Here is a 25,742-nt window from a genome sequence, read left to right as displayed (position 1 = left end):
AAATAATAACAATTTTTTTTGAACTAATGCTTGATAACAAATGATAAATTCCGAAATTGTGCCATTCGAAGAAATAAAAACAAAAAGGGGAGTAAACGTATTAATATAATATTCATATAAATACTGTTAGCCCACCATACGTGAACAATTTTTTTAGGATCCGTAGTTAAATATTAAAATTTTCAATCAAATGTTTATCTATTTTTTTTTTAATTCTCTTTTTTAAAAATTTAATTGCCTTAAAATTTAAATGGTAAGTATATATGAGGCGCAAAGGGCCAGGAAACCATAAACCCTATAAAAAATTGAATTTTAAAAAGTTATTGAGCTTGAATGGACTATTGTATTTACATTAAACTGCCTGTACTCTGGACAGTCTACAGTAAGCCACAGTACGAGGAACATCAAACTACAGTTGAAGATGGAATGTGCAAGTATTCCGAAACGTTGGCAAGATGTGTAAATAGTGTAAAATTTAATTTTTTTACACTAAACATTTTAAAACATTATAATATTTTAAAACCATTGATACAAGTTTCAACTCTACAAAAATGTTCACTAAATGGCAGAGCTTAATTTTTTTGGGTTTGGCCTTCAGATTCTATCTATAATTGTAGTTTTTGTAACAGTTAAAATTAATTGATAAATGATAAGACATCAGGCATAAGCAAATATTAGCATGCATAACGTGAAAATACATTTTAAGATTTGAAGTCAGGAAATAAAAAAATTATATTAATAATTAAATTTAACTTAATTTATAAAAACGTCTAGCTGTTTATATGCTTTGTTTGTATTTAAAGACCTCACAATGAAGACCTGTTCAATTCTGTTATTATTTTTTTAAAAAACTCGGAACAGATGGTGCTCAAAATTGTGACTGTATATTCCAATTTATCGATACTGTTAAAAATGCTGTAAGTTCACATTTATTGAATTAACTAATATCTATAATTCATCCTTAAGTATTAATAACCATTGGCAAAATTTCATGGGGTACTAGACATATTCAAAGACCTAAACTTCTACTTGTTATAAAAATTACATTTTGAGTTAACTTATTTGTAGTAAATTGTATATTGTAAGTTATATTAAGTATATCCTTTTACTAGTCAATATTATAACACACATTTTTTATTGGTTTCAGATAAATTTTACTATACATGTGAGAAAATAAACGATAACAAAGATAAAGGAGTTGACTTTTTCTACTTTTGACCCACCAAAGTACCTAATTGTAGACGATTTCAGATCTATAGAGGTGCTACATGAGTAATTCGGTCCACAGGAAAAAAAGTTATTGAGTCTACCAACACAAAAAAAAAAACATATATTCCTTGAAATCAGTCCTCTCCAACGCTTGGCTCGACAAGTGGTCTTCGCTTCCTCCTTATTTTGCACAATAGCTTCAGCTTATATTTCCTTCACCCCGTAATTGTCCTTGGTTCCACTAATTAGATTTACCCGTAATATTATTTCCTCCTTCTCACGCCTCAGAGTTGTCCTTAATCTCCTACCCGGTTTTGCCTAAAAATTTTCCCTTAGTTCTATTCCTATCTGTCATTACATGTTGAAGAAGCTGTCGGTGATATTTCTCACTTTATATTCGATTGACCTTCTCTTGTTCCTAATAGAACCATTCTCTTTAGTTTCTTTGCATCCCATGGTATCCCAAATCCTGATCCTTATAACATCCTCAATTCCTGTTCAGGTCCTATTATTATTGCCACCATTTCTTTCCTTTTGAGCACTAGCTGCACAAAGTAAATCTACTATTTTATTTTATTTTACGTTTCTCTGTGTTCTCTTTTGGTTTTGCACATAATATCACTATTTGTTATATATCCTATAATTATTTATGTTTGTATTTATTTTCACTAATTTGTATATTTTGTCATAGATTTGTTTTAATTGTTGAGACGTCATATTTTAAATAAAAGCTAAAAAAAAAACTTGAGGTTATGAAAAAGTCAATATTATTAATTCAATCGATTAACTCATACTTAAATAACTCAATATTTTTTTTTCAATTTATACTTTTATGATTTACGATAAATGTGTAATTTTGTGTAATTGGGATACTTTTTAAATTAGAGATATTTTGTCTGGAAATTGGAATATTCTGACATCTAAACAATATATCATTTTAGTGAAATCAAAACAACAACATTATTAATATACTTCGTTTTTAAATTTTAATTAACATAAGGTTTTTGTTTTTGGTTTGTATTTGTTTTTAAGTATGGATTTTGTTTTATAAAATTGTGTTTTGAAAATTTGTTTATTCCTCGATTTGTACGATAGATACTCTTAATTATTATGACAAAACTGTAGTAAAATAATTTCTTAAAACCTTACTTATATTTTACACCCATACTACTAACGATAAAAACAAATTTTTATGTAATTCCATGCGACTATGCAGATATAAATTTTTCCCTAAAATTTACCGGTATGGTGGTTCGGTTGTCTAGATGAACTGATTAAAATATGGTGGTGGTTGGGTGTTATTGTTAAAGGAATTTTTTCCTCGAGATACATTTAACGTAGATATCTGAAATTTACGGAGTTTTTGTTGTTTACTGAACTCGATATATGTTAAAATTGTCAGCTCTCTATCTCAATAATTGTAAAAGTTATGAAAACTGTTATGGTTATCGGTCAAATTTGCATTAAATTTGTAGACCTCGATAAGATGTTACCCAGGCGTGATGACGATTAAAACGAAATAGGGCGGGGGGGTCATGAAGCGTGCGAATATAGAATGTCCATTCTTGTATTTAGGCGTTTTATGATTAGTTCCTAAACCTAATGTAATATTATTACATATTATTGTCACATAGGACTGATGTCGCCGTCAAAGGCTGCCGGAAAAGATAACTCTGTTATAAGTCTTTTCGATGCAATTTTATAAATATGCATATGATAAATTACAAATGTTTTTCTTTATTATCGCCCTTAAGTTGTACACATAGGTGTGTGCATTTTTGTCTTAAGGGTTTCAGCGACTCTTTGAGTCCAAATAAAAAATAATTTTTCAACGAATCTGTTAGTTTAGTAAAATTATGTGTTTTTATTATTTATCCGAAAGGTAAAGTCAAAAAATGAAAAATTGCTCGCCTTCCCAACTGAAATCGAGAAAAACACCAAACATTTTTTACATTATTCAATCCCTTATTTAGCATGTATTCATATTTTTTTGGCATCCCTAAAATTTGCGACGCCATTGGTGCCCCAGGACACTTTCCCTTTGTTTCCACCCCCTTAGCATGGCCCTGAGTAGCAGAATCTATAAATTACTGAGTATGGGTTCTATAGATTTAGCTAATTAGGTTAGGTCTAAACAAAACTTACCTATAATTTAGTAAATAAAGATAAACGCGCCAAAAAAGAAATAACGCGTATAAAAAGTGCGATTTGTAAACAATAATATAAAAACATTTGCCATTAATTGTCTTTTTTTTAGGTTTTTTGGAATATAAATTGGATAAAAATAGATAAAATATTGGTCACTTAAGTTTTAATTTGGATATTCCCGTGTTGCAAGTTTCTATCTAAAAAATTAGTTTATCGCTTTGTTCATTGGCTAAATAATGGTGTAAAAATATGACCGATATCCTACGATATTTGCAGCAAAATTCTTCTACCAATTTTATTATGCCATTCAAAATATTTCAAATTCGTTTTTAGAGAGAATTGGCTCTCTCTAGTCTTTAAGTGTATAATATATGTATTTACATTTTTTTGTTGCGATTTTGAGTTGTTTGATTTGGGATGCCTATTTGTCATACAGTAATACTTACAATTAGTAACTATTATAAATATTGTTTTTTTTTCTGAAACGTGTAAAAAAAATTCCAATTAATCGATGACTAAGATAGGGAAATTAAGTGTCATCGAGAAAGTTTTGTTGTTTTTGTGTTTTTAGCTGTAATTATAGGACCTTTTAGTTAACAATTTGTCAGGAGTTAGAGATCATATGTATCTATAACTTATTAAACGAAAAAAATGGGCACTATAATATTTTTTTAATTACCAGAAAACTGTATTTTTTTTTTGCACGCTTGTTTATAACATTAGACATCTCCTCACGTCAAAAATGACTAGTTACGCCTTTAGTGTGCACAATACACATAGCCTATAGGTATATAAATTATGCATACCTTAATAAATATTTTCCCTCGTGGCCAATACTATGATGGAATTTTTTATGATGCAACCCGGAAGGAATCGAACTGGGTTACTTTAGGATAGAATGATTAGGATGAAATTAGATCCTCCCCGAGCGCCGTCAAACAGCGACGGAGTTAGTTTGAGAATTTAACTAAGATAAGTCAAATACATTTAACATTAATGTTCCATATATTTATTAATAATGAAAAGTTTAATTATAGAAGTATTGATTGTATAGTAGTCAGTAAATCTTGTTTAACGAGTGACTTGCAGTTACACGACTATACGAGTATAAACAGACAATATAATATACTAAGACGTACATGTATCAATGTATATTAAGACTTAAAATTTACAAAGTATGAATCCATATAGATTAAAGAATTATTGATGCATATTATAATAAATTCATCTAATAATATAGCGAGTAGTGACCTATTTGTATAACAAAGATAATGTCGTTCCTTACAACTCAACCGTGTCAAATAGGAAGTCTTTTGTGAATTAACAAATAGAGACTAGAGTAGGTATCATAGTTTTCATTTGCCATTCAAGTAGAATTTTTTATAATACACATAAATTAATATAAGTACCATTACCATTTCTTTATTCACTCCAAATAGCTATTATTTTCATTACAGCAACTTCCTTTTTATTTTTATATATTTTATTAAAATGCCAATACGGAATACTCACATTATCTTTGCTGGTCTCACCGCAGATTTGTTCAAGTATTCGTTTTACTCTAATTGACACTTTTCTGCCACATAAATTCAAATTCTTGCATAACATTTCCAAACACTTAATTTTCTCTACTCTATTTAACAAATGTTCTTTAAGTATAACAGGTCTCTACCTCCTTATAGAATTGTTTTGTAGTAAACTTTAACTCTTTAAGTATTCTGTTAAAATCTATATTTATTTTCAAAGTTCCTTTAATGAGGAAAACGCAAACCAAGGGTTAGTTCACGAGAGCAACGCGATGCTACAGTTGTGTAGAGGTCCCTGTGTATCGTCTTATTACTGACCTAATTTCCTTATTCATTTCATAAATGAAAATTTGTTGTCTTTCTTAAGTTTAATGTTATTTGATTATATATGTTTTAAAAAGCTAGAACATATAAAATCGATGTAATAGTTTTATCCAAAAATTAAAGATTATCATGCTAGTATTATTAAATCTTAACAAATTAGGTTTTTGGAAAATAAGCTAAAAACAAGTCATATTTTATTTCTAGGAAACAATTTATTGTTTGTAATTATAATAGTCAATTGCCAAATAAATATTACATAATATGCATAAATGTTACCGTCGTTAAAATTTGACGGTAAATGAAATTAAATAACATTTTCTAATTATAAAATAAATAATATATCTAATATAAATTAATTAATAATAAAATGGCCACTTAATACCTCTGGAGGTATTTAATTTTTTGGTTTGGTGTGACAACATTGATTATCATCGTCTACTGTGGTAGGCACCACTATTGTAGCCAGAGCCAGATGGTGGTCGGTATTGTTGCGGGCTTTGATATTCGTACTGAGCCGGTTCATGATGCACCCATGGGCTAACCATAGGACTGCTTTCTTTCGATTTCTTATAGGTCATAATGAACTGGAGAACTTGGAACAAGAAGCTGAGTAGGGCAATAGTGACACCCTTCAATTGTAAGAAGTGGCCGATGGCTGACATAAAAGTGCTGATTAACATTTTGATATAGGTCAGACCCATATGCATCATTTCCATTTTGCCTTTGCCCTTTTTACCTCGACCTGCAAAATAGTGAATTCTCAATGTTAGATAATTCGACAGTGATAGGATCTAATTAGCTGTATACATTGTTGGTAGAGTATTTGCATTTTATATGCAAGGTATTTGGGTACATACTAGAACCATGGAGAACAATCGGAAATTTGTACACATTTAACATAGAGCCTGTCTTGGGTATATGGAATTTAGAGTACTCTCTACTCGTTTGACCAGTATAAGGACTCAATTGAACATCGTTTTCAACTAAAAATGCGATGGGATTTGGGCAGAAATGCGTAGTTAAAAAGTGGCCCATGACATACAAATAATATAACATCAGTGGTTATTGTTTGTAAAGACAAATTATGAATCCTAACTGTTAGACAAGCTTTAAACCCGTTTAATTAATCAGGAAAACCGTATGTTTTTGTTGTTAAACCAAGCCCGTTTAAGGGAAAAGGAAAGGCAATTTCTAAAATTACAAGTTAATACTCGGAGACACTTTCTAGATGGAATTTAAAGTTAAACGTTAATATTAACATTTTGCGCTTTGTTTTATTTTTTTACAAGTGGCGTGCGTTAATAATGGGTAAACTTTATTATCATGGTAAAGAAATCGTTCAAACCCGTTTTGACAGTCGATTTAGCAAAATTATTCCCATTAAAGTGTGTTCAAAACGGGTTTTGAAGTATTGACATTGTATAAGTATAACATTGTGGCCGATGTATCCCTCAATATGTTTTGTATGAACGGCCGCGCGCGTGTCGTCTTCGAGTATGAAATAACAAGCACGCATTACAATTAATCCGGTCGATTTCTAAGTGCAGTCCAACCGGATGATGAAGTCGGGAGAAAGTGCTAAAGACTTGTGAATTATATAGTTCCTACGATTCTCGAGGAATATTAAATCATATACAGACATAGCTAGGCCGAGTCATTGGTATATGTATTATATACATGTATAATGTACTGATTAATGGTATAAAGTATTTTTATTGTTACTAAGAGCAAGGCTAACACACCCATCAGAGAAATATAATTGTTAGTTATGATAAATTATTTTTAAATTAAATTTACCACTCTTAATTTACCACTGTTGCTAATTTTTAACGATTTTATAGCTTAACCGTGTACTAAAAATTAATGAGGAGAACCTGTAGTCATTTTAGACGTATTTCAATAAACGCAAATTTATTTTTAATTTATGGTACATGCTAAATTGAAGAACAGCCCCTATTATTTGGCTGGAGAATGGCAAAACCTAATAGTGAAATGTCAAAGTAGCTTATTTGGGAATACATAATTGTCGTACCAGTATTTTTATATCATTAGTTAAAATAACTCAATTTAACGTAACTTAGCATGAACTTTACATATTGTAGCGGAGTCATGTTAAACACATAAAATGCAATAAGACTGTATCGTGGTTTCTTACCGGATTCTGCGACGATTGCGGTCTCAGCTGTTTGTTTCAGGTCTTCATCTACTTTATTCGTTTGGGATACAGAACTGGCTTCGGCATCCGAACCGGATTGTAAGATGGTATCTACTTCGGCCGTAGAAATGGTCTGGGAATTAGGCTTGACTTCGGTTTCAGAATCGATTTTGGCGACAACAGTAGTGGGATCCGATCGTCGGTCGCGGTTGGGTACAGCGCTACAGGCTGCCACGGCCACCACCAGGATTGGTAATAAGATTTTATTCATATTTCTTTATTATCTGAAAAAAAACCACCATACAAATAAATTATTTTTCAAGTATTATTATCCTTATTGTACATCGCTATATTCCATGGTGTCACGAATAAATTTACACGAACGATTACCAACGACAACGTTGTGCTTCAGTAAATAGCTGCTGCTTTGTCGTCTAAATTTGGACAAATTTATGGTAGAGCGCGTTAAAAAAAAAGGACATTAATACCGTTATAGTATTGTACATTATACCTCACAATTCTTAACGCCAGACAAAAAGCGCACAAACGATTGACCCGAATACGGGAAACCAAACCGCAGTACATTACAATAAGATTAATAAATATACAAACAGACACATAGGCATATAATGTGTATATAAAGGCAAACCCAGTATACCACTCTTACGCACACACACACCACACGCTTCGCTGCCCCTAATTATTTGAGTCGGTCCAGTTTTACTTTTATTATATATTTTTCTGCTACGGGAAACGATCGTTAGAAATTAATATGTTTGTGTTCTCGTTGGCGATATTATATATATATGTATAACATGGATTCTATAGCTGTCTAGTTCCGGATCAATCCGGATTTCCAATAACTGGATATGGAAACGCGGCATGTGATAAATTTCGTCGTATCGATTAACAGTTTGCCGATATAAAAGCACATAATACAAAAAGTAAAATCTTTTCTGTCTCTGAATCACGCTTAAATAAACTACAGTAAACTCAGTGTTGTAATAATATACGCACATTGTCGACGGCTATACATACATATTATATATTATTATTAAGTCCTTCATAACTGTTGAGTTTTGGGTGCAAAATAAGGTTATATGTATGCAAAATACATATATCGCGTTTGTTTTTCCATTGCCTCGGAGCAACCTTTTTGGATCTGGACAATTATTATTATTTACTTTTTCCTTCGCATACTATAATATAGCGGCCTGCGCATGATTAGTAATTGTATTATGCTTCTAAATCCTAATTTATAATTTAATAATATTGTCATCAACAACGACCGGTCGGTCTAGTTTGCACTTTCATTGAATCCCAAAAGACCGTGTATGATCGTTTATTTAAACATGCTTCCGTTTTTATAACGCTACACTATTTGTCGTCCATTAGATATTGTAGGTACAATACATAATATTTTAATGATAAAAACGCGGCCACACCAGGCGCGGACCGTCGTACAGTTGGGTCACGTATAACACGCTGTATAGTAATAATAATAATTATATATTATTATGGTTGGTCGTCGTTCGAACTCCATCGCCTGATTTGTGCGAGTATCTGTGTGCAATGCTAACACTATCACAATAATTCGTATAGAAGAGATACCAAGAAAAAAAAAAATTAAATTTTGTCGCGCTTAAGTAAACGGATGTATACGGGAGGATAGATCACAAGTCCAACGGAACGACTCCTAGCACGCACACAATAAATACTAGACGAGCCAAAAAAACTGTTGTACAAATAATGATAATAATAATCGTTGTAGGACAATAAAATACAAACACACGAGGAGTGCGGATTTAATATGCACGAGTCGACGATGCGTCTGATTTCTATTGTTATTTTCCGGCATATAATATGCGGCCTCGCTCAATATTGCTATATAGTATACACACGGCAATTAACACTAGTATTGTTATTATAATCGATAAATCGTATCGATCAACACTGACCAAAAGTACCGCGACACGTAGGTATGCTAACCCCGTACCGACTTCATTCCGGCCTCGTCGTTGTACTGCAGCCAACTGCCACTGCACGATCAAAAGAAAGCTTTTGGTTAACAGCGATCGCGCTGATTACAGTGATCGCACAATATGATTATTAAACCTATGGTATTATTTTACTAGCTTCAATAGGATGTTGAGAAGGTATTTATTTTAAGCATTTTAGTAGCAGGTTTAAGAAGCGCCGTTGTGTAGTTATTACAGATAATACATTTTAGTAATGCGCTCAGTGCATTATTATTTATTACTGTATTATTAACAGACGATAATCAACGATTGTGTTTAGAGAATACCCGTGAAATTGGATGGACAAATACGACAAACAATGAGCAAACAAATTCTATTTGAACATCATGACTGTAGATATAATATTATGCACAACATAATATTTGTGGGACGTTCAAACTACATATTTTCTTGTATCGTTATTACACACCAAAGTGTAAATAGATCATTATTTTAAATTTAAACATAAGAACACTCCAAGGTGATTGTCAATAATTTCAATGTATTGGATAATTACGATTTTTTAATATTTATTTGGGGTTATAATTGGTTTTTTATTTACTATATCAAATGTTTATTCACAATCTATGTAACGACAATGGAAATAGTGTTCATTAATAATTATTAGCGTACATTTTTTTTGGAAATAATTTGTTTTTCGTCAGAGTCTCCGCTACTGCGAAGTCCACTTATCCCGCCTACAAGTTAAAATTATAGTAACTCCAAAAGTAATAATTTTTGTTGGTAACCAAAGCTGGTTATTGACTAGTAGTATTTTTTTGTCAAATAATTTAGAATTAATAATAATTTTTAATTTATATGTTGCTATATGAATTTTAAACATGTTTAATAAATTGTTTTTCAAATAATATTATTATAAAAAATGTACACGAAAAAATAATCTAAAATGAAAAAAATATGAATTATTAATTATTTCCAGAGAAAATTAGTGTCTTGTATCCCTATTCTTTATAGTATATCACCATGTACACTTTCAAAATTATTATCTTTATACCGTGGCTGATAATCAAGTAATGACCGTCGTTTTTTCAAAATTGTTTTTCTGTCACTTAACCTATAAATGTTAACTTGTTTTTCAGTTTAGTATTATACAATTTTTTTATATGAACTGCTAAAAAAGTGTTATTTTTTACTGAACATGTCTGTATTTGTCAATAAAGTATACATATTCGTCACTCATTATTAAGTGGTTATAAATAAAAATCAGTTCTGTGACACTTGAGAATGCATAATGTGCACAAGAGTATATAATTTAAGAAAGTGTCATTTTCGTGTTCAGGGTTAAAAAAAATCGCTTATAATGTGACAATTGAATTGATATACATTCAAATTAAAAAAAACATCTAGGTAGTCGTATAACATCAATGAAAACCGAATACAAGTATAATTCAAGTACCTGTAAGAGCAAGTATAACAATTAACATCGAGGCGCCCGTTTGCTATATGTTTTATAGTTGACTATTATAGTTGAATGGCTAGAATGGTGTATGTACGAACGTGTATGGAATAAAATAATTACTCGATAATAGAGTGATTGAGTAAAAAAACGCATATCTTTCTTCGACATTGTCATTCCGCGGTTTTTTGATTCTTTCCTTTATTTTTTGACACGGTCACGGCCACAGAACTCTTAGATTTCAACTGTTACGAACAGACCAGGGAGACGAAAAATACTACTCGATTATAATATGGTATATGATAGTGTGACACATGACATCAGATGTATTAAATGCATTAAAGGTTTAGGACGGAAAAATTACACATTGACTTTCACCAGAAATGATGGAACACACAATGGATGGATCGTTTGGTTTTGGTTGGACCTGGGTCAACTATTTTCATAATATTACGACGATTGTCGCGGGCATTTGAATAAATAGGTGTACTGAAATATATTTGTTTAGAAAGAGACAAAGAGGAAATAATTATTATCTCAATCCCGCAAGACAACTGAATGGCAGGACGATTCATTAGTTTTCATTGCATTCGGTTGTTTATTCGCGGTTCACAGGCGATAGTGTACAAATTCAAGAGTACCAATTCTGTTGGTTCTGTAAATCTAGCACAAAATATTGAGGTCCAAAAATGATTAAGAGCTTTGCCTTTAGAGACATTTGTTTTCTTCGCGATAACATTCACTTTATAATATACAGATAAGACAAGCTATTATTAAAAGTCGCATCAGAAGGAAACGTAGATAATAATGCGGATACACTTATTACATTTGTCCCGCTTAATTGCTTACAGTATAGGATGGCTTCAATATCGACGATACGTTTTAGTTAAAACACTGGCAAAAACTTTAATCAGAAACGAACCTAACCGTTTGAAAAAAAAATGTTGTTTCCAACCAAGGTTAAAATTTACTTTAAATGTAATGATAGAAAAAATTTACGGGAGTTTTTGAACTAACCATATTTGAAAATATTGTATACGAGTTCTTTTTTTGTACATTTACAGGTAGTAGGAGAGGTCCAAAAGATAATGCGTTGACCCTTTGAAGAGAAGGGGAGAATTATGCCTCTTGAATGATGTCTAAAGTTGAATATAATAAAACTTGAGATTTCGAGAGCTGCGGAGAAAGTCCACGAGTACAGGGTGTTAATAATTTTTAGTTCTTCTGATATATTTTCACCATGATATGGTGTATGCCGCAGTTGTTGTGTTATAGTATACACCAGGACATTGATGGAACCTCATCGTTTGGCGTTTCGGTTGATTAACAGCTCGACCGACACTTCCTACGCTTATTGTCTCCGCTTTAAGTTTTCCAAAAGTTTTAATGTGCAATTTACTTTTTACGCCATCCAAGTACACGCACATATTGTCTATTTGTTTCACCGAATCAAAACCGTCAAAAACTTCTGAGCTGAGTGGGTAAGCGACACAATTGTAGTACTAAATTTTGAAGAGGATATTAATGGACACACATAACTACGGTCGGTTAACGGATTGCCAGTGCTTTTTTTGAAATAAAAATAAAGTTATAATTGAATTTTAAATTGCGAGTAGATAAAGTACCTACACTTTATACAGTCAAGCACGCCAAGTAAAAGTTGTAGCCACCGGCTTAATCGTGGATACATCACACATGACGTTATTGTTTTTGTGACTCAAAATTCTATCAGCAGTTTTACGCTGATGTTTTTATGAGGAAAATTTTTATAATAATAAGCCCACGTTGATATTATTATGCATAAACTGTATGGTATAACAAACCTGGGTTAGTACCTACTCAATAAAATAGTTTGAGTTTTGATACACTTGTTTATATTCTCTATTTTTAGCAGGATGTTTGTACAGTGGCGATGATTAAAAAAATATGTTTGTTCCAGTTTTATTATTTTACATCCATTCAGGCCGTTATAATACATCGAGATAATCAGTTTTATTTGGTACAAACTAAAAATATATCACAGCGTTACTTTGCCACTTATTTGCCAAATGCATCACTATTTTTTGCATGGGTTATTTTTGTTATGCGGTTAAAAAACTGAACGTTTTAAACTATCTATAAAGAAGTTGTTATGAATCTTAACTAAAAAATTGCATGCATTTGAAAAAAAAATATTTGTGTAGAGTCTAAATTTAGAGTTCTCTTAAGTATTTTGAAAATCAGTTTCATAAAAAGATAACATGTTTCTTTGCTTTAATTTATTAGAAATAAGAAATTAGATCACTGTCGAAAAGTAAATAGGATTTAAAAATATTGCTTAACAGCACAAGTATGCTAAATCGTATGACAAAGTCGATAATTTGATTTACCAGACTATTAATCTAAAATAAATTACATATTTCGTGTACTTAGTCTTGTCGCGTTTTTCTAATTTATCATCGATTAACTTAATATATATGATGACCTGCTGTATATTATATTAACGTTGAAAATTGGAATGTGATTTGATATGTTCTAAATTCTAAATCGAATCGGTTCTTTGTAAATCCAATGATGATAGGCAAAGACGATATAGATCAAGATAATGAACACACTTATTACTTGTAAATAATTAAACTAATATTTTTATCCAATTAGGTGCCGACAAATTGTTTACATTTTACGTTGTCCTACATTTTTATTTGGATGTCTACAAATACTTCATCCCACACGAGGGCGGCCTTAATTCCTTGTATCTAGAGGGGTCAAAATAAAAAATAAAGCCATGACGTTTTATTTTTAAAACATTTTAAGATATTGAAAACATTTGTGGGGTCTGATAAACATATACCCTATATAACTGAAATTTAACTATCCACGGTAGTCTGCACCCAACTGACCGGAAAATGCATTGAATAAAAGACAGATTGTTTCGTTACCCCTGCAATTATCCAATAACAACAACAATTTCAGGTAAAGTAAGGAATTGCAGATTCAATTATAAAAATTAATAGCAATGCAAAAAAAAAACATAAGTAGCTTTACTTTATACCATGTTATAAAGTAATGTAACATTTTCGTATCAAATGAATTACGTTACAATTATTATTGTAGCCATAGTTACTTTTTTGATATTGGAACTTGGCAGTTGACATATATTGGCATGGTTGAATAAAAATGAAAATATTGAGTAAACGTTGTCAAATGTATACCAAAAACTTGAGCGTGAAAACCATAAACGGTTTGAATGATGTACAGACATTAAACAAATATATAGTCCATGGTACAGTTAAAAAACTGATTGAAGTAACCTTACAAATTTTGAAATATATCTGAATTTTTCGTTTAACCAAGTTTTAAAAAGAATATGGTTTCTATACACTTATAAATTTTTGTTTTCTGTTAAACAGTTTAAATTAATACTTAAAATTAAGTGGAATTCGAAGTGATTAATTTGTTATGTCATTAGGAATAATGAAATTAATAAATTCAAATATTGTATATTGTATATATTTAAATTTGAAGTCACTGAATCATGTGTCTAAAATAAAATTGCGTAAAGGCGTTATAATATTTTATTGTTTTTGGCGAAGTAGCTGCCAACAAGGAGGCGAACACTCGGGTCTAATACCCTGGCCTCGCCGCTATAGAGTGGCTGATTTGATCGTCTATCATAAAACCTAGTACACGTTCCACGTAGTATTAGCAATTGTTAGGAAAACCCCTATTACGATTGTGTAGTAGCATACTACACATAGTACAACACAATAATATAGTACCAAATTCGGCTGTAAACAATGGCAATGATCTATATGTGGCGGTGCGCGCTATAATGTAGAATAAGAAAAGGCGAACGGTTCACGTTCCAAAGCCTTCCTTAAACCAAAATAAAATTTTCAAATTTCTAGGGAAGGCTCGTAGGTACTGTTCGTCGTAAAAAAACATAGCAAAATGGGTTTTTTTTTTATTTATCTTTACCTGGTATCGATGCTGTCGGTTGATCCGGCTACGAGTGCGGCGGTGAACTGAAACAAAACCGAAATTGCGGACAACTGAATTTTGAATTACGTCCCGAAAACTGTGAAGACGATCGTGTTGATTTCGGCGACAAGTGCGTTCATCGAATGTCGAACTCAACGGGTGTGCACGTTGTATTTAATTGATTCCCACCAGCTGAATTCGGAACGACCGGCATGCGAAAGCGAGCGTGGAAAGCCAACAACAGCCGACGACCACGTTCTACCGGTTTTTTTTTTTGGTGAGAACGCCGCGGCCAGACAGTGTGTTGCAATCTGACCAAAGGCAAAAAAAAAATCGTCTAAGACGACATCCGGATTTTTTGAACGTCGGCCCCGGCGAAATACTTGTGTGCAGTGTCTCTTGGATTAGCATACCGATTATATTGCTGGTCGCCCCGAATTATATTTAAGCGGGGCCAATAATATACGTATAACAATTAAAAAAGAACCTGACGGTCAAAGGGTCGCGATAACTTTCGAGATAGATGACTGTGACTGCGATAGAATCCTGTGTCAAAATCCGTAACTTGACTTTAATCGTACTAATTATGGCTTTTGCACATTGGCTGTAATCACAATAGGGTACGTCGGTATCCTTACCGTCCGAAAATAGAGACTAATAATCGCACACCTCGAACAAGACCGCCACAGTTTGAAATTCATCAATATAATTTCGAGTAGTAAAAAAAAAATAGCTCTATATGTTGCCAGAACGTCACATTAAATATAATTTTTAATTTTTCCAGCAAGACAGTGTGTTAGTATTGATTTTTTTTCATTTTTAGTTAATTATCAAAGCATTAGAGACATATTAACTTTATGGTAATACTACGATTTTAATTTTTCCAAGTATCGTTCTTGCATTAAATAAAAACTGAATTTTGTGTAATGTGTTGAGTAAAAAAACGTTAACTTTTAGAGTTGTAGCCGTATTGCATTTCATAGTTAGTGGATATTTTAGCCAGTATTGAAATCAATACTATCATATTCAGTATACTATTATGGCGTTCTTAAAATAAGGCGATCTTGCATTAAAAAAAATGTAAAACGTCATAAGTCTAAATTTTCGGGTCTTGATATATTGTAAAGCATGCTTGTAAGTATTAAAGTTTTTAGTTTCAGATGCGCTGCCAAAGAACCCTTTATAATATCTTAGTGTTAAACTTCAAATCGATTTTTCTCAAAACTATATATTATTTTGAGTCGTAATGATCCTGTCCTAGGTGCTTGAATTATAGCCAATATAATATATCCGCCCTTGTTATAAGTTTTAAAATGTCTACTCCCTTATAGGAATAAAGGTTATTATTTTAAAATGTGGTTAATCAGCACTTAACGAAAGACACAATTTATTTTCTAAAAATAGCGTTTGATATTATTTACAAAATTTAAGGATATACCCATAGTTATAAATCAGATTTCTGGCCCATTTATTAATATGTTATTAATGTTTTTATAAACTCATTAGTTATCGGTAAATGTATTAATGATTAATGTAAATTTTGTAAGCAAATATTATAAAAAATAATTTGTTAATATCAGTTTTCCGATGTTTTCTTTCAAATGAACTGGTTTTGCGGTGATTTTGGTGTTGGAGATAACTGATAACTAATATCAATGAACCAACTGAATTCAAACTTATGCTTGATATTTATACATACATCGGTACTTAATAAAATGATATTAAAACATAATACGAGTATTAATTCTGAACTACGTACTTTGAAGTTTTAACTGTAACTAATAATATTTTTTAGTGACTAATTTTAATAATTTTTTGTTTGACACAAATTATTTAAAATAACAGATTTCAAAGGAGCTAAAATTTTATAATTCCATTTTCTCAAAATAATTTTTTGCCGAATACTAGTACATTGTCATAGAATAAATATCCTAAATTTATGGTTGTAATTTAGTAACACACACTAAAAAATGCCCTATACTTATTTAACTAAAAATATCTTTGATTTTTGAAATAGTTTGAGTTGGAATAGTTTTTGAAATTACTTGAATGCCCACAAAATACTTTGTAAAGATTATAAATAAGGTAGTTCATCAGATTGATCATATTTTGCTTTCCCTGGAGTATCTTCCAAGGCTGTTATGCGCTTCAAGAGACTTCCTGGAGTTCCTCCCCCGTGGGAATACTTGATATTATGAGCATTGTAATATTAAGGGTCTCTAAAATAGTGCAAGCAAAGAGCCATAATTTAATAAGTTATTATTAAACTCATGGCACACAACCCAATTTCTGAGAACCCAAACATCACAACCACCCTGGTCAATAATATAGTTGTATATTAACTTACACTTGGTAAATTAAAAAGTAAATATTTCACGTCTAAAACCAAACTATTTTTCCATATTTATTAGTCAAAAACTGATAAATTTATTTCTGTAACGAAATTATTTTAGGATTTATAGGTATATTATGGGCGCATTTTTAAGTTTGAAAAAGAAAGCTATTATGTATCAGATAACCTTTACAAATATCTTATAATGCGAGTGTTCGATGAGCTATCTAGTTGTTTCTTTACTTTTACTTTATTTTCTTGTTTAAATGTGTTCATTATCGAGGTCAAAATATGTATTACAACGTAGTATTAGTATTATTACACAACGGAGTATATTTGTGCAATTATGAAAAACACATAAAATCGTCATTGCAAAAATAGTAATTCTTTTGTTAAAATTGCAATGTACTTGAAATATTCGAACAAGTTTTATGATAATATTTATTTAAGTATTTTGATAAATAAAAATACCGCAATAGTTCTAGATAATGACCTAGTTAGTAATTACTAATAGCCAAAATGGGTACCTATACGTTTCACATTAGTATATTTATACAATTTTAAACCCATATTGTTAATAAACAGTTATCTTGAATCTCTGTAAATATAATTCCCGCTTGGTACTCAAATTTTCCTAATCGCGTTTTCCGAAAAAATAATTCATCGTTTGCACCAGAAATTAATATTAAATCTATAATAATGTAATAATTAAAATATTCATTTCCATTGATAGCTGTTTCCGTTAAAATGAAAAAAGGAATTATTTTATTTTCTGATAACAACCATTTAATCCATCTACAGGGTGTTTCACTAAGAATAATACACTGATTTTATCTTAAAAAAATTGCAATTTTGTAGTTTCGCTTCCTGAAGACACTTTAGCTTATGTTATTTAACAGTAATAGACAATATTATAATTTATTTTTTTTTTAAACTAAAGTGTAACACATTTTGTAGGTATATATTAAATGAACTTTTTAAATTAAAAATAATTTAACTCAGTTTAAAATTTAGAACAAAAGGAAGGGTAGAGTGTAGTATTATTTTTATTTAGTAGTTTTATAATATTGTGAAAAAACACAAAAAAAAATGTTTTTAAAAAATCCTACAACGTTGCAATTATTTAAAAATAAATGAGCGTCTTACATTTAATAATTCATCTTGTAGATTGTAGTATTAAGTATAATACAATTAATTACAATCTTATAAACTAATTGTGCTTAATCGAATAACGAAAAGTTTTAAATTATACTCAAACTGTAAAATGTTCAATTGTCTTAAACCAAAATAGAAAACAACGAAAGTTATACTTGGAGGTAAATACATATACATGACTACACACAATTATGATGGTCACAGGGCGTGTTGTTTTCTTTTTCACTAGAATACCTACTATGTTTTTTATAAAATACAATAATTAACTTTACCCGGTAGACTACAAAAATATTTATAAAATTATAATTGACATAAATTACAATGGCATACAATTATATTTTTTAAAGAAAACATTACCCTTAACACAACTGAATAAAATAGTAATTAAATAATTACTTTTTATAGCTCCAGCATGATGCTCTAGAAAAGTTGATTTTATAACTATTAAGTTCTTCTAATATGTCTGCAGAATATTTCTTGTTAGGTAATTTGTTTGAATACCTATTTGTGAATTTCTTTAACTATCATATAATGACATTATATAGGTCTGTTAGTAAGTCATTTAGTATAAAATAAAGGTCAGCTCTGTCTTGAAATGTAAGCCATTAACTTATAGACTATAGTAAATTGAATTAAAAATGTTAGCGAAAAAGTAAAAAACCAATATATTATGTCTGTCTGAATTGTATATTCTAGCAAAAGGTTACAAAAGCTCAAACTATTATTATATTTCTTAGTGCACAAGTTTTTTTTTTTGGTACCTTCTTTTATGTTCCAAACAGAATATTTACTACGTGTTTTATAGTAATTATTATAAGTAAAATATCTGATGCTTTGATAATAATTTATGTATAATTTTTAAATTTATAATGTCCAGAAAATATGATTTAAACGGCATGTTTTTAATATTTTATATTTTGACATTATAGGATGTAAACATATTTTAACTATGTCATAAAATATTATGACAATTATTGTTTAAAAAAAATTATTATTCAAATATTCCATAATATTGTCAAAATGTTTTGCAGGTAATGTCTGTAGCAACACAAAACATTTTTAAGGGAACGGTCGATCTGCGAAGATCTAAGCCGATCATGGAAATTAAACGGGAAATTCCCTTTGTTTAGTCTATTAGAGAAAATACCATAACAACATGAGGAGTTGAATATTTTTTCCAATTATTAGAAATTAAACAATTATACATAATATTTCCAAAATTTAAACAAATTGTGCGATTATAATATTTTTACCAAATCTCAATAAACGTTAAAAATATAATATTTTTTAATTAAAAAATCGTTTTTTCATGAAAAAGTTATCTGCTATCAATTTTAGTGGAACAAACATTCAAATCGGACTATTACCTATAAAGAATGTATTAAAATACACATTTTTTCCAGCCAATAGTGACAGTCGATTTTCTTTTGGCTGTCCTGAACAATTTTAAAATGTAGACTTATCTGGTTATTGCACGAAGCCCTACAGTTGCAAAATATGATTAGTGATTAACGCATCAGTAAAAAAATCGCTTTATAATTTTAAACAGTTTTATGTATAATATTGAATATAGGCTCCGCGTGAAAAACCGTTTTGAAGTAGAATATATAAAACCAGTTGCGATAACTTCAATCGTCTTATATTCGTACAAAAATTTAAGATGAATATGTTTAAAATTTGCATATTTTTTCTTGGTAACTGTACAATTTATACAGCTAGAATGGGAATTTCGCTTGTGACCTCCTATTAAATTTTTGACATCCGGTGGTATTGTACCAATAAGTTTGACCAAAGTGAAATTTTATCTCCACAGAATTCAACTAGGTAAAAAGGCAATAATGCTAGACGGTTTTTTACAACGTTATTTGTGCGATACGTTGTACGCTTATTGATCATAAATTGCACATACATGAAGTTCTTTTTTTAAATAGTCCAAAAAAAGTTGTAATATATAAAATAATCGATTATTAAATATGAAAAAGGAAACATAATGAAGACACGAGATCAGTTTAGCTAATAATCATAAAATATTTATCATAATTTAAAATTATTTAAAAACAAGAAAAAAATGTAATACATAAGTGTACATATTTTAATTAAGAAACTGAAAATAAAGAGAATAAATAGACTTTTATAATATGAAGGTATTGTATATTTAGATTACCTTTTTTAATTCTACCTTAAAAGTGTTTGTAGTATATTACTTTAAAACACCTGCAATTATTTTGGATTAGCTATTAAAGTACGTATGATTCCTTATGTGATTATACATATTATCCTGAAGAATTTATTAACCTGACTCTATACAAGCGATGGCACGGTCAAGGACTGGTTTTTGCTTTCATTGACAATTGTAGCTCTAACCTGTTTAACTAGTGATTCGAAGAGGTCGACAGTTGTCACGCGTTAGACTTTGCATTTTTATAAATATTGGTAAAAAGGAGTTATAATTTATATTATACTTATGCGGTTTAATAAAAATGAAAGTTTTTTTTTTAAAATGGCAATGTTTATTAACCGCTTTCAGCGGATGTCTAAGGATGAAGTCAGACTTAATATAAAATCACTTATATTCTTATACAAACTGTGTTGTACCCGTCTTTGCACGTGTTGGTTTTTCTTATTCAGTTCTATATTTTTTTTTATTAAGGTTTAAAAATAAATAATAAATTCAACCAAACATAACCATTTTTTGAATTCTTGCTTTTTATGGTTGTAGATAGTGCGTATAATTTAAATCGTACTTGAGAGTTGCAAACATATTTAAGCAAATACTTATATTATTAGTAAAGTCAATTTCAATTTTTTGTTAAAATGAGTTAGACTACTAAACATGTAAATTAAAACACTCACAAGTAATAAAATGAGAAACGTAGAAAATGATAAGTTTAATTTTATTTCGTGTAAGTTGTTAATGTGTTGAAATTATTATATCAAACAAATTAATAATTTAATATAATAAATAATAATATTAATTAAATAGGTTAGATCAAGCTACTTAATTAAAGAAACGAATTGCGCAGATAATGAATGTATACCTTATTTAATATATTGTAGCTGTGTACAGACAAAACATGTATATACTAGATTAATATGTTATTAGTAGAGAGTAAATAAGAATTAATAATATGAAATTTTAATAGCATAGGTAAAGAAAAGATATATTATACACAGGTTTGTATAAAACAAATTATTGGATTTAAATGTATATCAAAAGAAGTCTGGAGGTCGCAGTAGTTTTTATTTTGTTACTTTATTTAGTAATTAGTATATTATTATATAAAAAGTACTATAACTTTCGAATTTTAAACAGCAAAATTAGACTGGATTGTATGATCGATCTTAATTCATTAATTTTGCGGATTTAATGACTAATGAAATAAAATATAAAGATATATAAGTATATAAAATAAACACAGTCTTTTGAGCTGATTACTTTGTTTATTTTTAGTATTTATTATATTTTTTATCGATTGTCTTTTACCCATAAAAATATATTTAAACATTTGATGTCAAATTTAAAGGTGGTTTACCACTATTTTCGTTACTAGAGTTTTAGAAAAATAATTATGTTTTTAAAGTGATTAATAGTAGAAAAAGGCTATAGTTTCTAGTTTTGTATACATTACTATGCCATATGTGTAAACACATCAAATAATCCTCATTAGTGTAAGCTGTTAATGAAACAGAAATGCGATCTATAATTAAGACATTTATCGGTTTTAAAATAAGAAATAGAAAACCGATTTGTTTCTGGTTAATACAATTTTAACGTTTGGTTCATTCGAATTATGTATAGAAGATAAAAGGAAACCTGGTATAACTCTTAGGCTTGAAAAATAGGTTACCTCTGTCAAATGATTAGGATATTTTTAAAATATGGAAAGTATGTAAATTAAACTTAAAAATAAAATAATTAACATACATAAGAAATGTGGCAAATATATTTAATGAGGTTATAATTAAATTTAAGACAATTATACAAAACCGGTATTTTATTATTTCAGAATAAATTATATATATATATATATATATTTATTTAAATATGTCGGAATTTAAAGTAAGTTATGAACTAATAGTTGTATATTCTTACAAGTTACAAATGATTTTTAATCGTGATGATAAATACCTAATTGAGGTCTAATTCTAATAAAGTTATTGTCAGTTATAAACCAGACGTACTGATTGGGAAGAATTGAAAAAGTATTAAAACAAAAAAGAATCATCCACTACGCAATTGTGAAAAAATTAATGTGTAGTTCAAAGCCAATACTTCCCTGCAATGCATTTTATTATCATATTTTGAAATACATAAATCATTTTAAGTACATAAATCATTTTAAATTGTATAATTGTATTACCGCAATGGTCACAGAGCCTGCGACGCGTACAGTCATCGGTTCCGATCATCGGTATAGTGTAAACATTTTTCAGGGTCTCTCGAGACTAAAATTGCCGTCGTCGGATTGCATAAGTGTTCTTAAGTTATCCATACTAAAGACTTACCCCACAAATGGGTCTTCTAAATTAACGAAGATTGGTAGTACACTACTAACAACACACAGTGAAAAGTGTTGCTAGATTCCAGGGGGTTGTCGAAATAAAAACTATCTTTTGAAATCAAGGGCAGCGAAAATGATGTAACAATAAGTAAACAGTAGTCTTCAGCTAATGTTGAAACCACAAGTCTCATAAAGTACCCGGTCAAAGCTAATTTTTTATGTTTTACAAAATTGGCCAATTATTTTACATATTAAAATAAAACAAGCTTAAAACAAATTGTTTTTGACAAAGTTATTTTTTTCCGAAACAAATTCGGTGGATTTTACCTGAACGCTTGATTGAAACAAATTTTATTTTTTTAAATTAAAAAAAATTCCTTTTAAATGTTCTGTATTGCATAATTTTTATTATTTTATTTTTATAAATAATGGTAAGAATATTTTTCTTTCTTATATTTTTAATTTTTTGTTCCTCTTTCCCCTTTAGGTACCCACTTTTCTATAGTATGAAAAAACTGATGCACTTTTTAGGGTTGAAAAATTTTTCCGCAAACATATTGATAAAAATGATAAAGGTGTAGGTATTTTGTTAGATGTAAAAAAAGCTTTTAATCGTGTTAACCGTGGTGATTATTAAAAAAGTTAGAATAGTGGGGTATTCGTGGAGTGTAAAAAAATCTGTGAAAAAAAATCGTTTTTAAGTGATGGAACTCAAAGAGTCAAAATGGATGATAGTTACAGTGAAACACGAGGCAAAACATGTAGAGTACCACGGGGAACAGTATTAGGTTATTTATTATTTATAATTTTGATTAATGATCTCTTAAAAATAAAAACAAACACTAACACGGAATTACTAAACTTTGATGACGATCTGCTATTTTATTATCTAAACAAACAATTGATAATTTATACTACAAGTCTAAAAATATTGTAAATACTGTATGTGTTAAACTTAAAAGTGTTTAAGATCTAAAATATCTGGGCCTAATTATAGGCTTTAACATAAATGGGATTGTCATATTATTAATTGTATTAAAAATAAAATTATACTGTAGTTAGGAACGTATATAAATATTGATTCAGTATTATGTTAGTAAATTCAGTGGCCTAGATTGTTTGTATTATACAAACAAGGTAGTAGGCACATCAGTATTAGTTAAAATAATATGCAAATAATATAGTAGTATAGGTATGATGTTGAAATTTCAACGCACTTTACTAAAACTTGACGGAAATGACAGCTTGCCGTTGATGAGAGTATAAGAAGGGCAGTAAGCGGTAGACTAATTTTACGTTAACGATGAAAACATGATTTTCAAATAACTAACCACTAATTTTCCATCGATTGACTAATAATACATCATTGATTTTTGCCTAAGCTTTCTAATATTTTGTTTTTATTTTTAGTGATTCTAATATATTGTCATTTGAGTATTCTAAATCATATTTATTATTTAATTCAATTTTTGTGGAATCAATTGAGTATTATATTTCAAGAAGACTATTGCGTTATGTTAATATAAACTATACAGTTAGTCATAGATATAGGGAGCGATAAAAATTAAATGGAAATTATTCAATCATTCAACTTGATCCGATGCGATGATGTTTAAAATGGCAGCTTTCCAAGTTTAACCATAGTAGGATTTTAGAACAGCCAAGGAATCAGCTTAATTAAGTAAGATAAACAAACTTAATTAATTCATTAAGTATAAATTACGTTTGCGTTAATTACTAGTAGTACAAATAAAAGTACGCAACAGTTTTCAGAATAAACGAGTTTCATTCATTGATTTGACCTATACATCCGGGATTCATTTAAATAAGATTATTAATACTAACTCCACCGCAATCACACCATTATGATCTTAGCGTTTTGGGTTAAATCATTTAAAATAATATGCTTGTACATATTTTATAAGTATGTAGTAGTTAAATGAGAGAGGGGTTTTTTTGCAAATAATCAAAATGTATATTAGGTATGTCAAATGTCTTGCCTTCATTTAATGTGTGTGTTAATGAATATTAATTTTTGTTCTTTTGGGTTTTGTTTTTATATTATAAAATTGTTTTGATATTCTAATCAACTAAATTAAATGATAATTACAAAGCATAGATTATAGTGGCGCAGTATATTTGGGGGTTCAAAATTCCTATACTAAGCAATCGCTCGCTGGATATTTTTTTAAATTGTTTATCTAAATCATTATATAAAACAATTTTATTTTATTTGAATAATTTATTCGAATACCCGTCGAATAACATGTTAATTAAAATAATTTATTTCAATGACCATCGAGTAATTTTTTTTATTCGTATTAATCATCTTAAATTTAGTCCAATCAAATAGTTGTATGAATGAATCTTCTTAGATATGGCCGAATAAAAAAATGATTCGAATAAATCGATGGCTTCTTGCCCATTTTTTATTAAAATTGTCCAGGAGAGCGAATTCAATTTTTTACTTTTAATAAGATTGTACAACAAGGTTTTCATTATAAATTTAAATATCACAACAAATATAAATTTGCGATCTAAAGAACTTTTATAGAAAAAGGCGCATTTAATTTTCTATTTATTGGTATAAAAAAGTATATTAAACAAAAATTATATTTATAACGATGCAAAAGGAAAATATGATTGCAAACTCTCAAAGGAAAATCTTAATTAGAGTTAAAAATATAACATGCAGGTAGTCTAAAATTACAATATATTTTTAATAGTTATGATTAAATAAAAAAAAACAATGTCACATCCTTGAAAACACATTTTTTTTTCGGTCTTCAATCTCTCGATTGGTTGGCCGCAGCTATCCAAGCTTCTCTGTTAAAACTCAGCTCCTTTGGATCTCGATAACTACCTATTTCCATGTCCTTCATAATCTGTGAAATGTATTCCATTCTTGGTATTCCTCTTCCAGTTTTACCGTCTACATATCCTTCAATAATCAGCTTCAGAAAACACATAATATCTTATAACTAGAAAGTGAAACT

General features: G+C 29.5%; 1 protein-coding gene across 1 annotated transcript; it reads right to left on the bottom strand.

The window, feature by feature from the left end:
- Nucleotides 1-5,399: 5,399 nt before the first annotated feature.
- LOC126844400 (uncharacterized) lies at nucleotides 5,400-14,915 on the bottom strand. The gene is made up of 3 exons (XM_050582572.1): nucleotides 14,755-14,915; nucleotides 7,363-7,646; nucleotides 5,400-5,949 (listed from the first exon to the last, which is right to left on the bottom strand). Exons 2-3 carry the CDS (start codon nucleotides 7,631-7,633, stop codon nucleotides 5,636-5,638), a joined length of 585 nt encoding a protein of 194 aa, XP_050438529.1. The 5' UTR covers nucleotides 7,634-7,646; nucleotides 14,755-14,915; the 3' UTR covers nucleotides 5,400-5,635.
- Nucleotides 14,916-25,742: the final 10,827 nt, after the last annotated feature.

Source organism: Adelges cooleyi, unplaced genomic scaffold (genome assembly GCF_023614345.1).
Source record: "Adelges cooleyi isolate 19-005CV unplaced genomic scaffold, UGA_ACOO_1.1 ACOO_flye_CR_arks_rails_tigmint_CR_PRNA_651, whole genome shotgun sequence".
NCBI classification, from domain to species: Eukaryota; Metazoa; Arthropoda; class Insecta; order Hemiptera; family Adelgidae; genus Adelges; species Adelges cooleyi.
This window is presented reverse-complemented; position numbering and strand designations above follow the sequence as displayed.